The sequence below is a fragment of the Neltuma alba genome, unplaced genomic scaffold (genome assembly GCF_004799145.2).
Source record: "Neltuma alba isolate B1F8T4 unplaced genomic scaffold, ASM479914v2 tig00004884_pilon, whole genome shotgun sequence".
In the NCBI taxonomy this organism is placed as follows: Eukaryota; Viridiplantae; Streptophyta; class Magnoliopsida; order Fabales; family Fabaceae; genus Neltuma; species Neltuma alba.
In genome coordinates, this window is record NW_021633896.1 from 27,809 (window position 1) to 41,708 (window position 13,900).

General features: G+C 34.2%; 1 protein-coding gene across 1 annotated transcript; it reads left to right on the forward strand.

The window, feature by feature from the left end:
- Positions 1-615: 615 nt before the first annotated feature.
- On the forward strand, positions 616-4,059 carry LOC114746082 (berberine bridge enzyme-like 13). Its single transcript, XM_028934265.1, has 2 exons — positions 616-1,604; positions 2,937-4,059. The coding sequence occupies exons 1-2, from the start codon at positions 768-770 to the stop codon at positions 3,759-3,761; spliced, it is 1,662 nt and encodes a 553-aa protein (XP_028790098.1). The 5' UTR covers positions 616-767; the 3' UTR covers positions 3,762-4,059.
- The last annotated feature ends 9,841 nt before the right edge of the window (positions 4,060-13,900 follow it).

Sequence of the window (13,900 nt, forward strand, 5' to 3'; positions counted from 1 at the left end):
AACGAAACGCTATAAGTACGCATGCTTCGACCTTTGTACGTAACCCCATTTACTGTATCAGCTTCGTCGGAGAAAACGTTGATAGACCCATATTGATAAATGATCATGGTAGGGGATGAAAAGACGAAGATTGTGGTGCACAAAATTACTTCACTTGCTTTTTTCAACCTCATTTAGATTTCAAGACCAAGAACGTCTACCCAACCATACCCACAATCACAATACTTCAAAATGAAGAACAAAACCACCGTGATTAGACCCCAGGATGAATAGACGATAACTGTGGTGTGAGAAATTACTAACCTTGCTTGCTTCAACCACCTTCCAAGATCCCACCGTCCAACGTTCTCCACCTTTCTGCAGTATAATTCTACAGAGCCATAAGTGTCATCGACATTTCCTTGCTTCAGTATAATTCTTTTTGCTTTTACATCAGAAGGGCAAATTTGTCCATTTGCCCTCATTATACAAATGACAGATTGGGTCAATGACCCAATCTGTCATTTCTACAATTCCAGGACCCAAACTGAAATTGTATATATTGGAGTGGCTTTATCTGTCATTTTCCCAAAAAAAAATTATATTACGCACAAAAAACTGTTTTATTTTTATAGGCTCGATGCAACACAAAAGAACCATAAAATTTTGACAAAACCCGAAAGGAAGAAGTGTGTAACAGTAGATTTACGTTATATATAGAGACACAAGCTAAGCGCCTAGTTCGTCATCACAAGAAGGGAAAATCCCAAACACAGACAAAACCAACAATGTCGTCTTCAACCTCATTACGCTTCTCAGTTCTCCTTCTCCCGTTACTTTTTCACTCTTCATCTTCTTCTTCTTCAGAACCCTCCCTTCAAGAAAGCTTCGCTCAGTGTCTCTCTCTGAACTCAGACAAATCCTTCCCTTTCTTCGCCTCCATCTACGCCCAATACAACTCCTCCTTCACCACTGTCCTCAATTCCTCCGCCCAAAACCTCCGTTACTTACTCCCTTCTGCTCCAAAACCCGAACTCATCTTCACTCCCACCTCCGAATCCCACGTCCAAGCCTCCGTAATCTGCTCCAAGAAGCTCAACATTCACATCAGAATTCGAAGCGGAGGCCATGACTACGAAGGCATGTCTTACGTTTCAGAGATCGAGACGCCCTTCATAGTCATTGATCTCGGCAAGCTCCGTGGCATCAACGTCGATATCCAAGACAACTCTGCTTGGGTTCAGGCCGGCGCGACCATCGGCGAGGTGTATTACCGGATTTATGAGAAGAGCGCCGTGCACGGATTCCCGGCGGGTCTGTGTACGAGCTTAGGTGTCGGTGGGCATATTACTGGAGGGGCGTACGGTTCGATGATGCGGAAGTACGGTTTGGGAGCGGATAATGTTGAAGATGCGAAGATTGTGGATGCGAATGGAAGGATTCTAGACAGAAAAGCCATGGGAGAGGACCTGTTTTGGGCTATCAGAGGCGGAGGAGGAGGAAGCTTTGGGATACTTTTACGGTGGAAGATCAAGCTTGTTCCTGTTCCTCCGACTGTGACCGTTCTTACTATTACCAAAACTTTGGAGCAGGGAGCTACTTCACTTCTTCATAGATGGCAACAGGTAATGATGATGGGACTTTTGGTTCCTTAATTATTTTCAGTCGCATTATTTATCGTTTCTAAATGATGCATATAACATACTGTTTTTACTATACTAATTAATTTATTAAAATAGATTATAACTAGATGTTATGTGATGTAATTAGTGCATTTTATAAAAATGGAGAAAGAAGTGCAGTAGTGGTTCCATTTGGGAAGTAGAGCCTACAAGTTGGTGGAATGACTTTAGTGCTCATCACTCTAAAATTATCAAATTTAAATTGTTCAGATCTAATTTAATTTATTTTTTATTTTAATTTTTTAAAAATTATTTTAATAAGTATATAATCTAAAATAAAAACAATATCTTGATTATCATTTTTAAAAAATAAAATTTTCATTTAAAAATAATCTAGATGGCTAAGATCTAACAAGTTTTGGTCCTTTTCAAGAGTGATGAGCACCTAAGCTAAATCATAAATTTGGAGAGGTTTTAATGCTCATATTATAATTTGAATAATATCTGTGCATGCTTCATGCAATTATTATCAGTAATAGAGTTGGATTAAATATATAATTTATTCCCTCCAATTCCAAATATATATATGACCTAGTTGATGAATATGTCTTGATTTTAAATATAAGATTTTAATATTTTTTGTTTCTTTTATTAAATTTTTTTTTCCATATATTATCCTTTGCATAGTTTTTTTCATTGTTCTATATCATTTTTATTCATTTAGCGATCGCTCTTCATGTGAAAAACTTCACCTTTAAATTTAAATAGTTAAAGAAAGGGGTTGCATATAAAAAATAGAGGGAGGGGTATTTTAGGTGACGTCATACATATTTTTACATAATAATTATCATTAACAAATTTAAACAAGATTTTTAAGTCTCATGTATACATTTAGAACCACAAAAAGTGAGAGTACTTTCTCTTTCGTCACGTCCCGTGTCTTTTCTACATTAACTTTATCACTCAACAATTTCCTTGCTCTTCTACTTTTATTAAAGAAAAGGTTTGAGGTGAGTAAGAAAATACAACTATAATACTATCTTTAATATAATAACTAGTTAACTAATTTGATAAAATTAAAAAAATTAGTTAAGGTAATTATTTATAATAAATAGGTGTTGTTTTTTCTAAAGTATCCTTACTAATTAAGTGTATTTGGCTAGGATTATCATTATTATAAGGACTATTCTAAAAAGAAATGAATAAATATAAAAGACAAAGTGAATTAACATCTTATATTTAGGTTTAAAATAAAACTCAAATGAATTCTTATATTAATAACGTGAAGTAGTATTATTACAGTGATTAAAGCTTTAATCTATTAATTTGTGACAGGTGGCGCCATTCATTGAAGAGAATTTGTTCATTAGAGTACTGATTCAACCAATTGGCAACAAAACTGCCGGCAGAACAATCTCAACGTCCTATAACGCGCTCTTTTTGGGAGATCCCAAAAGGCTCCTTCAAGTGATGAAGCAAAGCTTCCCTGAACTTGGCTTAACAATCAAAGACTGTTACGAAACAAGCTGGATCAAATCTGTGCTTTACATCGCCAGCTATCCAAGAGACACACCCCCGGAAATTCTGCTTCAAGGCAATTCATCGTTCAAGAACTACTTCAAAGCCAAATCTGATTTTGTTCGAGACCCAATTCCGAAATCTGGGCTTGAAGGCTTGTGGAAGAAGCTTCTAGAAGAAGAAAGTCCCTTGATGATCTGGAACCCCTATGGAGGAATGATGAGCAAGTTTGCAGAATCTGATAGCCCTTTCCCTCACAGAAACGGAACACTGTATAAAATTCAGTATGTTACGTTGTGGGAAAACAAAAATGAAGATGCCACACAACACATAGATTGGATGAGAGGGCTTTATGATTACATGGCAGCTTATGCGTCAAAATCGCCAAGAGAAGCATATGTGAATTATAGGGATCTTGACCTGGGCATGAATAAGAAGAAAGGTACAAGCTATAAAGAAGCTAGTGCATGGGGAAAGATGTATTTCAAGGGTAATTTTGACAAACTTCTGAAAATAAAGAGTGTGGTTGATCCAGAGAATGTTTTCAGGCATGAACAGAGTATTCCCCCACTGGCAATTTCCAAAAGAACTAAGAAGCACAAGAAAGTCAAGAAATGCAAGGAATGCGAGAATTCGGAATGAATACACGGTTGGTTAAGTTAACAAATAGGCGGTATAGACGAATAATGAAGGGTTTTATATTTTGTCACTTTGGATGGTCTTAATTATTGATGTGTTATAAAAACACTGATAACATATGTTTGAAGGGAAGATGTGTCGGTGAGGAAGCATGTGTGTGTTCCACTTTTATCTGTTGTGTGTATGTGTGTGTGAGAGAGAGATATATGATGTAAGCATTATATATTTTGCTTTCAAGGAACGAGCTAGTGCTGTAATTTTCTCAAGAAGTTAACAACATAATCAAATTTATTCAGCTCAATTCAACTTAATTTGTAATCTTTCATCCCCTTCCTTCCTATAGAACTATTTTACGAAAATCTAAAAATGATGGATTGACTTGGGAGAAAGAAAAATGAACACTGGATTCAAGAGAGAATGAAGAAATGCTGCACATAGATGTGGATTCATTAACTTGAAAATATTCATGTCATAAGATGTATTTTTCCACGAAAAAATTCTTAAAAAATCTTTATTGAAAATTTGTTTACTCAAAGGTATTTATAGACGCTTAAGTTTTTGAACAAGTGCAATTCATCTTTAGTTGTGTTCAATATATTGGAGATATATAGGTTGCATATAGAAAAGTCTTATTGAAGATTAATTACACCTTTTTTTTTTGAACTACGTACGACAAAATGATATATTAGAGAGAGAAAGTTCAAATATTACAAATAGTCAGATGGCCCATGCTAACAATCTTGTAAAAAGAAAAAAAAAGAAAAGAAAACTACTTTTAGTGATTACATCAATATGATAAGAAGAAAATTCCAAAATAAGTGATAATATTTCTTGCCAAGTGATTGAAGGAACATTAGGGGAGAGAGTTGGAAGGCGTAAGAAACACCTGTCAAAAAGTGGTTGTACAAAGGAGGCTTCAAATGAGGGGCCATGATATGAGAGTGATTGATCTAGTAAAGTGCAGCTCGAAGGCATTTTGAATTGAACTTAGTACCAACAACAGGTGTATTTCTCCAAAGAAATTATTTGATACATTGATTAGAATAACAAATTACTCCTGCGTAATAATGTCTTCTCTTCCTTTTGCATTTAAAGAAAATGACACCTCACTCATTATGATTAAGGATGAAATGGTCCTGATTAAGTCGGGTAGAACTGTGAGCTAGTTGAGCATTAGAGCAATTCTGGAAAGCAAATTCAAAGAAAAAGCTGAAGAACTTAAATTCTTGAATAGCAGAGACTGGAGAGATTTTCATCCCTTGATGAACAACTAGATTTCACTTCCCCAAAATAATGTTAAGAATGTACATGATTTCATGGGCAATATATGGGTTATTATCGTTGCAGAGTTGAATAAGTGTTTGCTTGACCCAAAAGATGAGATCATCAAATTTAGAAGTTAAGAGTTTAATCAATAGACCTCAAACCAAATGGCTTTAGTAAATGGACAAGTGATAAACAAATGCTCCAAAGTTTTTTCCACATCACATCGAAAAACACATAAACCAGAAACATTAATTCATATGATGGAATTTCAAGATGTCAAAAGATGGAAAAGCCTCATTTAGTAGTTTTTGTATAAACAAAAGCTGCTTATAGGGTAGTTGCATTTTCCAAAGAAGAGACTAGAAGTCATCCAAGTTTTGATTGAGGTTACTAGTGAATGCCTAAATTTGCCTAACTTCATCTTTAACTATATAATGACTAGAGGAATTGCTAGACCAAACAATAAGATCAGGGGAATTTAGAATAGATATTGGCAAGTTGAGAATTGAATGTGCTATATCTCTTGGGTAGAGTGATTTGACAAGGAAAATCCCGGGCAATTTGGCTCAAGGTAGAGGGGGCATGCACTAAGAGATCAACCACAAGTTTAATGTTAGTAACTCGAGTATGATCATGATGTATGGGCCACCAAAAATAGTGGTTTAAAGTAATGTTACATTAGTGTGTTCAGCTATTCCCTTCTATATCCTAGTGGAGTCATAAGGCCATTTTATAATTGAAGGGGTAGTGATATCAATATATTTTAACTTCAAGGTGGAGGCAAGCAAAGAAGATTCGTGAGTAGAGAGTATACGTAATACCTGCTTAGCTAATAGTGCCTAATTTACAATCTTTGCAAGTTGCAAGCCTAAACCTCCTTGGTTGACTGCTGAAAATAAGATGAATTTTCTTCTTGTGATTTGGGGTTCCCAAGAAAATGGTGCAAGAAGCATCTATCTTATCACAAGTAGTTTTACGCTAAAACAAGACAAGATATGTATGTTAACAAAGGCCAAGACAAATTTAATTAAGGTTAGCATAGATGCTTGTAAAAGAAGTTGGCTTTGCCAAGACAATATGGGAGCCTTGCTTCTAACTAGGTCAACCTAGGTACCAAGATATTTACCTAATCTTGAAGAGAAGTGAAGTCCTAGAAGTTTGGATAGATTTTGCTTTATGTGGTGTGGGACATTAGGGCTGAATACAATGAAGATTTACCCTTGTTACATTCATGTCCTAACCAAAGAGCATAGATGTTTAATATAAGCTTGGCTGAGAGAAAATTAGAAGCATTACTTTCTAGAAATAAAAAAGAATCAACTGCATAGAGAAGATGGGAAATAGGCTGAGCTACCTGATAGATTTTTATTACCTTCCAAAATCTAGAAGATTGGAGCTGGCTAATCATACAAGAAAGTACATTTGCCAAGAGAATATATGTGTAAGGGGACAAGGGGTCCCCTTGCCTAGTACCTTTATTTGGAATGATGACCGGAGTAAATTTCCCAATAAGAATGATCTTGATCTACTTGTTAGGGAAATTCATTATTTTCATTACCAATTCAATAAAATTCCATGATAGCTTATTAAAAGTGATTGAAAAATCAATTTTAATATAAGCTAATTTTTTTCCTATCAGAGTAAGACCTTAAATCTAACAAAGTAGATCAGTCGCTAAAAGTATATTATAAAAAATAATCATGTAAATGACATTATAAAGGCTTATTGGTTTGAAACCTTTGAATGACCGAGGTCTCTTAGATTTGGGAATGAGAATGATGTGTGTTTTGTTCATACTCTACAACAAAAATTCTTAGTCCTAGGTGTGTACCACCATTTTATTAACATTATTGTTAACTATACTCCAATAGGTTAACAGAGTAAGGAAGAAAGGAATTGTAATCAAGTGGTTTTGTGATAAAATTGGAAAGAACCCAACTTCTCCTTGTCATATCCTATTAATTATAACATGAAAAATGAGAAACTTAGGATAGACCAATGGCCAAGTAGTATAGTAGAACAATTTTTGAAGGAAAATCTAAAGAAGGACAGGACTGTCATTTTGAAAAGTTTTGATCAAGGAAGGGCAAAATTAAAAATTATACCTAAAATTCTTGAAAATTCTCAAAAATTAGTGAAAAATAGAATAAAGAGTCTACAATAGTATTTGAGGTATGAAAGATGAAAAAAGCATGAAAATAATTTATTTTAGATTTTTCTCTGATTTTAGGGAATTTTGGTTAATTAGGAAAAATTAGACAAAATGAATTATTTAAAATATGTAAAGGCCTCAATAATTGATGAGCCTTGTCACTAGACTATTAAATAAAACTAAGCTAAATGTGTCACCTCATTTATTACCCTATTATACAATGATTGGAACCCTTTAGGATCATTATATGAGCCTTAAATATGATAAAATGCTCAAAAATGTGAAACTTTTCAAAATTTTAGTCCAAGTTGCGATTTGGTACTTTCAGGTTGTAACTTGAGGTCACAGAGGCCATTTTTGCTTCCAGGTCACAACTCAAATTCCCAGGTTGCGACCTGGGGTCAGAGAGAGACCTTTGGTACTATTCATCATTCATAGAAACTTTTGCTAGTTTTGAAAATTCATAACTAAATGTAAAAAAATTGAAATGAAGCAGTTCTAATTTCTATTTGAAGCTTGTCATGTATACTATAAGAGAAAAATATTCATTGGCCTCAGATCATCACGAAAAAAGAGCCAAAAAATAGAAACTGGAACCATCTCATGTCGATTTTTCCAATCTTCCCGTATTTTAGCCCAACTTTTGGAAGGGCATATCTCTTAACACAAAACTCCAAATTTGGTGATTTAAAACTTGTTTTAAAGCTCAGGATGTGTGCCATACCAAATTTTATGGGTAGAATCAATCATTTGCCATACTTCCACTTTGTCACTGTTTCATTGCTTAATTAGAGATAGTTTATCCCCTAACTTGTATTAATAAATCATAATTAACTCTTTCCTGGCACAATACCTTTCCATTCATGCATTAGCTATTCCCATACAGCATCATAGTCAATTGCATATGCCATCATCATAAGTATCTTTTTTTTTATACCAAAAATCATCATAATTATCATCACACAACCTTTATGGCACATGTATAACATATATTGTCGTATAAATTATACAATATAATACCATAAATTTCTTCAATTCTTTTCCTCTTTCCTTGCTTTCACTTCATGTATCCTTTACTTAATCATTATCACCTATTATGATTAGTTAATGAAGAGTAAGATTCAGAAGAATTTCAGTAGTAAACATTACCATTTATGCATGCAAGATGGATGTAAGTGTATGACATGCTTACTTAATCTAACTCATACTTACGTATAACACATTCTTATGCTCAATGTCTTATATTAACATGCATGGCCATGAAAAACATCAAAGAAACAGCGCATCATACTAGCATTAACATCTCATAATATCATCAAATCACTTAATGCACATCAACACACAAACATGCACATCAAGCACACAAGAAATGTAAGTTCACTACCTTGTAATCTTTAAGTTTTCTTCTTGCTCCCTTTTGCTTCCAACATTAAAGTTGCTTACTCAGCCTTTACCATTTCTTTTTCTTGATGTCTTGTGGCCTTAAATGCATCAACACATCATTGCCATTCACTTATTAGAGCCATGCTAATCAACAACATCAATACTTTGTTTCCTTTAGACTATGTTAACTTCTAACCTTTGAACTTGATTTCTAACCTTTCTAAAATTAATTCCACATTCTATTCCCACACAATTTTGCTTGTGGAATCCATTTCCAATATGAAAATAATTAAAATCAAACTCCTTCCCTATGAACTAGCCTTGACTGAATAGTATGTACTTGGGGTCCAAAATTTTTATTTTCAATTCTAATGCTTCCAAACTTGTTTTCTTACCTTTGCCCCACACAATTTTTCATTTTAAACACATTGGAAGCCTCAAAATTATCAAAATCCAATCCTAGCCTCAAGATCTAGCTTGGATGAAATATTACTTAAGTTACATAATCATGAAATTCAACCAATTTCAGCATAAAACCACTTGATTCTTGTTTCTTTCAAGCCTTTAAATATTATTCTAACATCAATTTCATCTTCCATCACACTTAACAATTTTGTGCAGCATGTCCTCTTAGGATTTTAGGCTCCCAAAAACCATTAAAATGAAGGGAATTGAAAGACGATGCGCAGCGGAAAAACTTAAAATTTTAAAACTTTCAATCCTTTGCCCGGATCTACCGATCGCGTTTAAGTCAGGTAGTAAGAAGCATTACCTTCGGTGTTCGATTTCCTGGTGACTCGATGATTCGACCGTTCAGGATGCTTCTGCTTGCCTCCTTTGTCGTTCGAAGTCGACAACTCCGGTCGGCTTCCTCTACCGGTATCCACACGAGTAGCCCTCAACCTCGAACGACGTGCTAGCGTCTATGTCCGTCTAGGGCTTTCAGAGAATCCGTCCACTCTTATCTCTCTAGGCCGTCTATTATCTGTTGGTACTCTCACGCTTAAAACCCTAGCTCCTCATATCAAATATATAGGATGCTATAGGTTTAATGAATAATATTTAATTTCGAAATTAACTCTAAATTAATTCCGAAATTAATACAATATCAAATATTGCCTAATCAGATAAGAGAACAATTAAATAAATATGGTTTAAATTAAATCCGTCTCACAGATTTAATTCACCTATTTATTTAATAAAGAGATGACGGAATTAATTTATATATATTTAATTTATCCTTATAAATTAAATCTAACAATTAATATCTCTTATATTTATATAATATATATATACGAATTTATATATATATATACACGTCCACCCTATATTATTCATTGAATCTGGACATATCTTAGATTCAATGAATCTGGACATCATAACTCATGTTGGGCTATTTTGTGTGCGACCCTGTAGCCTATATGAAGTTGGCAGTGGGCCATTAACTATAATGACTCACAAGTCGTAAGCGGTCTCTAGCAAGACATCACGACTACCCAAATCATATGAGGATCGTTGAACGATGTAACCTTTCATACAACCATATCACGTCCCTTTTGTCACACGACATTTTGGTCATGGATGAGGCATGGAGAACGTCATCCTCCTATTCATGACCGATACTTTCTCGATCCCTGAGTAGTCTAAGTATAGAAACGGAACTACCTTTCCATTATAGTATGGCCATACATTTCTCAGACTCACTCATCGAGGGGCCCAGTAATGTCTCTCTACGAATGTGAGGGACAAATTCCATCTTGACCATTCACATTCCTCCGCATGAAAAAACCACTAAGCCTGAACATAGTCTTTATGATCACTCGGTCAAAAGTGACTTTTGACTAGGTCAAAGCTAAGCGTTTCCCATGTATGAATCCATGATGATCTCAGGTCAAAGGGCACAGTGACATGGTTTGTATATGAGAGAAGCTTATGACTCAACCCATGTAGCTCTCTCATAGCGGGTCGGTCCAACACCTTATACTCTTACATGTGCCTACGACTTTAATTTATATCTCTATATATCTTTAAAGTCATACTGGTCTTATTTCATCTTTGCTCCCACATAGATGACCGACCAGGGACATTTAGGATAAACCATGAGTTATCCAAGGATAGTCATCACAGTAAACATGCAAATAATATGATAACGTAATTAATAAATTCATAAATTAACAATGTTCAAAATATAATGATTGGCCCCTAGGGCACAATTTCCAACATAAAATCCATAACCAAGCTCAACAACGACAAGGGTAGTGAAAACTACATCAAAAACCATGAACATACCTTGTTTTAAAGCTTGATCTGGTATGGGATCACTTGGTGTTTCTCTCTCCTTCTTTCTCTCTCTAGAGTTCATTTTGCAAGAGTTTTCCCATGGTTTCCTTGAGCTTGGATGAAATGAAGGGAGGGGAGGTGTATTTATAGAGTTTAAGAAAAAAATCCAAGCCATTAATCTTGAACAATGTTAGAAACCTAACTGACCAATCAAGAGATTCAAACATTTGAGAAGAAATAATCAATATAACATAAGGAAATATCAATTCAATCAATCAATTAGAGTATAGAATACAATCCAAATCTTAGTCTCAATGTAAATTAATCGAATTACACCTCTGCACAATCACAAATCTAATATCTAAACTTAGAAATTACAATCTATTAATGTAGAGATTGGAACTAAGAATAAGGTAGAAGAAATTCCCAATATAGCTTCAGGAACTTAGATTGGCTTCATTGAACATCAAGGAATCAAGATCTAGCCTCTCATGACTGAAATCACAGCTTCGCGAAGCTTAGTAACTTCAATGGCCATGGCAGCAATGATCTAAGAAGGAATGGAGGAGAATAATCAGTAGAACATAGAAGAATTGGAGTAGAAATGATGAATTGATGATGGAGAATGACAGGGAGGTGAAGAGAGATGAGATGAGAGAGTTCTGGGCAGAGAAAATGAGAAGGAAATAGAAAAATGATGGATTTTGGCACGTGATCTGGTTTAAATCTGGAAAATTTCGGTCCTTTTGCCATGGCAAAACCAAAATGATGCCGTTTGGATTAGTGGCGCTACATTCCTTTATCATGCACATTTGCCACAGTGAAGTTTAGAGTGTGTTGCGGCGAAGTAAGGCTGAGTCACTCCTTCCTTGGTTTCTTCACCTTTGATCACCTATAATATGCAAATTAAGCTCAAAGTCATCTAATTTAGAGTATATAGGATACATAAGAGCCAATAGACAAGTAAAACCCAGGAATTATCATATAAAAACATATAATTGACTCTTATACCCTTGATGTACAAAAACCTCTATCTTAACCCAGATTACACAATTAAAAGCTATAAAAGCGTAGGTTTGGACTAGGAAATATATGAGTCTTATCAATAATTTATGAAAAAATGATAAAATTATTTGAGAGTTTATTATAAATTTTAAAATTATTCTTGACCTCTAGGCATGTAGAGGTTAGCTTTAAAATATTTAAAGTCGAATTATATTGATAAAAGGCCAATTTCTAGAAAAATTGAATAGAAAGAGTTATAGGTCAAAATTAAAACTGAGAAAAATAGGACAATATCTCCTCATCAAAATAAAGTTATTGGAGTAAAGAAATAAATTTTTGAAAGTACTGGACTTAATAGGATCCAAGAAAAATTCAATTGATATTGTAACATTATGCATTCGAATAAATAAATGCGTGGTAGGATAAAATTTTTCTCCTTTTTTCTACGTAAAATGGAACCAAAAATAAAGGGAAGGACATGAATAGAATATGCACTTTGTTAAGGATTACGCTTGGAAGAATAGAATTATTTAATAAAAAATCACTATTTTTACACATGTGTAATAGGTGACATGTGATGTGTCCAATGAGATGGCATTTACATTTAATGAAGGGGATACCTAATGGATTTATGTGGCAAGATCTTGGAGGGATTAGAGCAAGATGAAGACAAGTGTGCATGGTAAAAGTAAATGGTAATTTAAAGGATTACCATAAGGTAAAGTTGGATTACTCTATAAATGCCCTATCCCCTTTTCTTTAGCTAATTCTTGACCAACATTCACGAGCAAAAGGAAGAGAGGATCTCAACCAAAGGAGAAAGAAGAAGGAGGAAGAGAAGATTAAGTCAAACCTAGGTAACCTTAAGTCTGAAATCAAGGTAAGAGCTTGGATTTCCTTCTAGCTTATGATGCTTTATGAATTGCTAGCTTTAAATATGGTTTTGATAGAAGTTAAAGGTTAGAAATCCTAAGTTTTAGTGCTATCCAATTTGATGCAAGATGAGATATGAATGATTTAAGACTTGTATATGGATTAAGGAATAGAAAATGGTTGAAAGAGGATGTTTCAACTTTATTTTTAAAAGAATTCCAACTTGTGAAACCTAAGGATACATTTCAATGAAACCTGGCTCTTTGAGCTAGAGTTTTATTTTTGTTAATTTGATGCTTCCAATGAGCTTAGGAGGTTAAATTGTATAGGGATATGTGGAGAACATGTGTTTGGAAGCATTAAAATTGAAAATAGAATTTTTGAATTCTAAGATATACCTTTGAGTCAAAGTTAGAAATGGATGAAGAAGTTGAATTTTGATAAATCTGAGTTCATATATGGATTCTACATAAAAAATCATATACAGAAGTGTATGGGAGTTAAGTTAAAAAAGATTATGCTAAAACTCTAAAATAAAGGTTAAAGGATTAGGGTCATATGTTAAAGTGTTTAATGGAATTGTTTGAGTTGATTTGAAATGCCACTGTTATTTGGTTGATAAGCATTAGCATTGAGCAATAGAAGGCCCAAGAACAAAGGCAAGGAATCTATTAGACTTAAGGTTTTGATGATAACAAAGTAAGTTTTTTCTCTCTGTATTTGCCTTTTTTGTTAAGCATTTATTGATTAAATATGAATCAACTGTTGCAACTACCAACCTATGTAAATGCTACTTCAACGAATACAAGCTCTTGTGCCTACCAGATAATTGAGATTGTCTAAGTATAAAACTTGAAAAGCAGTAAATGAACTTAAGCTACCATCTGTCGTACTAATTCCTTACATTCAATACTATGTTTTTTAAGTATGAGCTTTAGTGTTCATTTTATATTCGCTCTTAAAGAGAGTTTGTAAAAATCCTTTTACTCAATTAGCGAGTGACTCAAGAGTGTGGGACTCTTGAGTGAATTGTATCCTTACGAGAAGTAAGGGGGAGTGATTGAGAGAGTTTAATTACTGTACTATGGCACCAAGAGCCCGTTGAATCTTGGAATTTAGTGAAGAGACTCAGAGGTTGATAAAACCCATTATTTACATGGTTTTCTTCAGTATTTCCTGATGT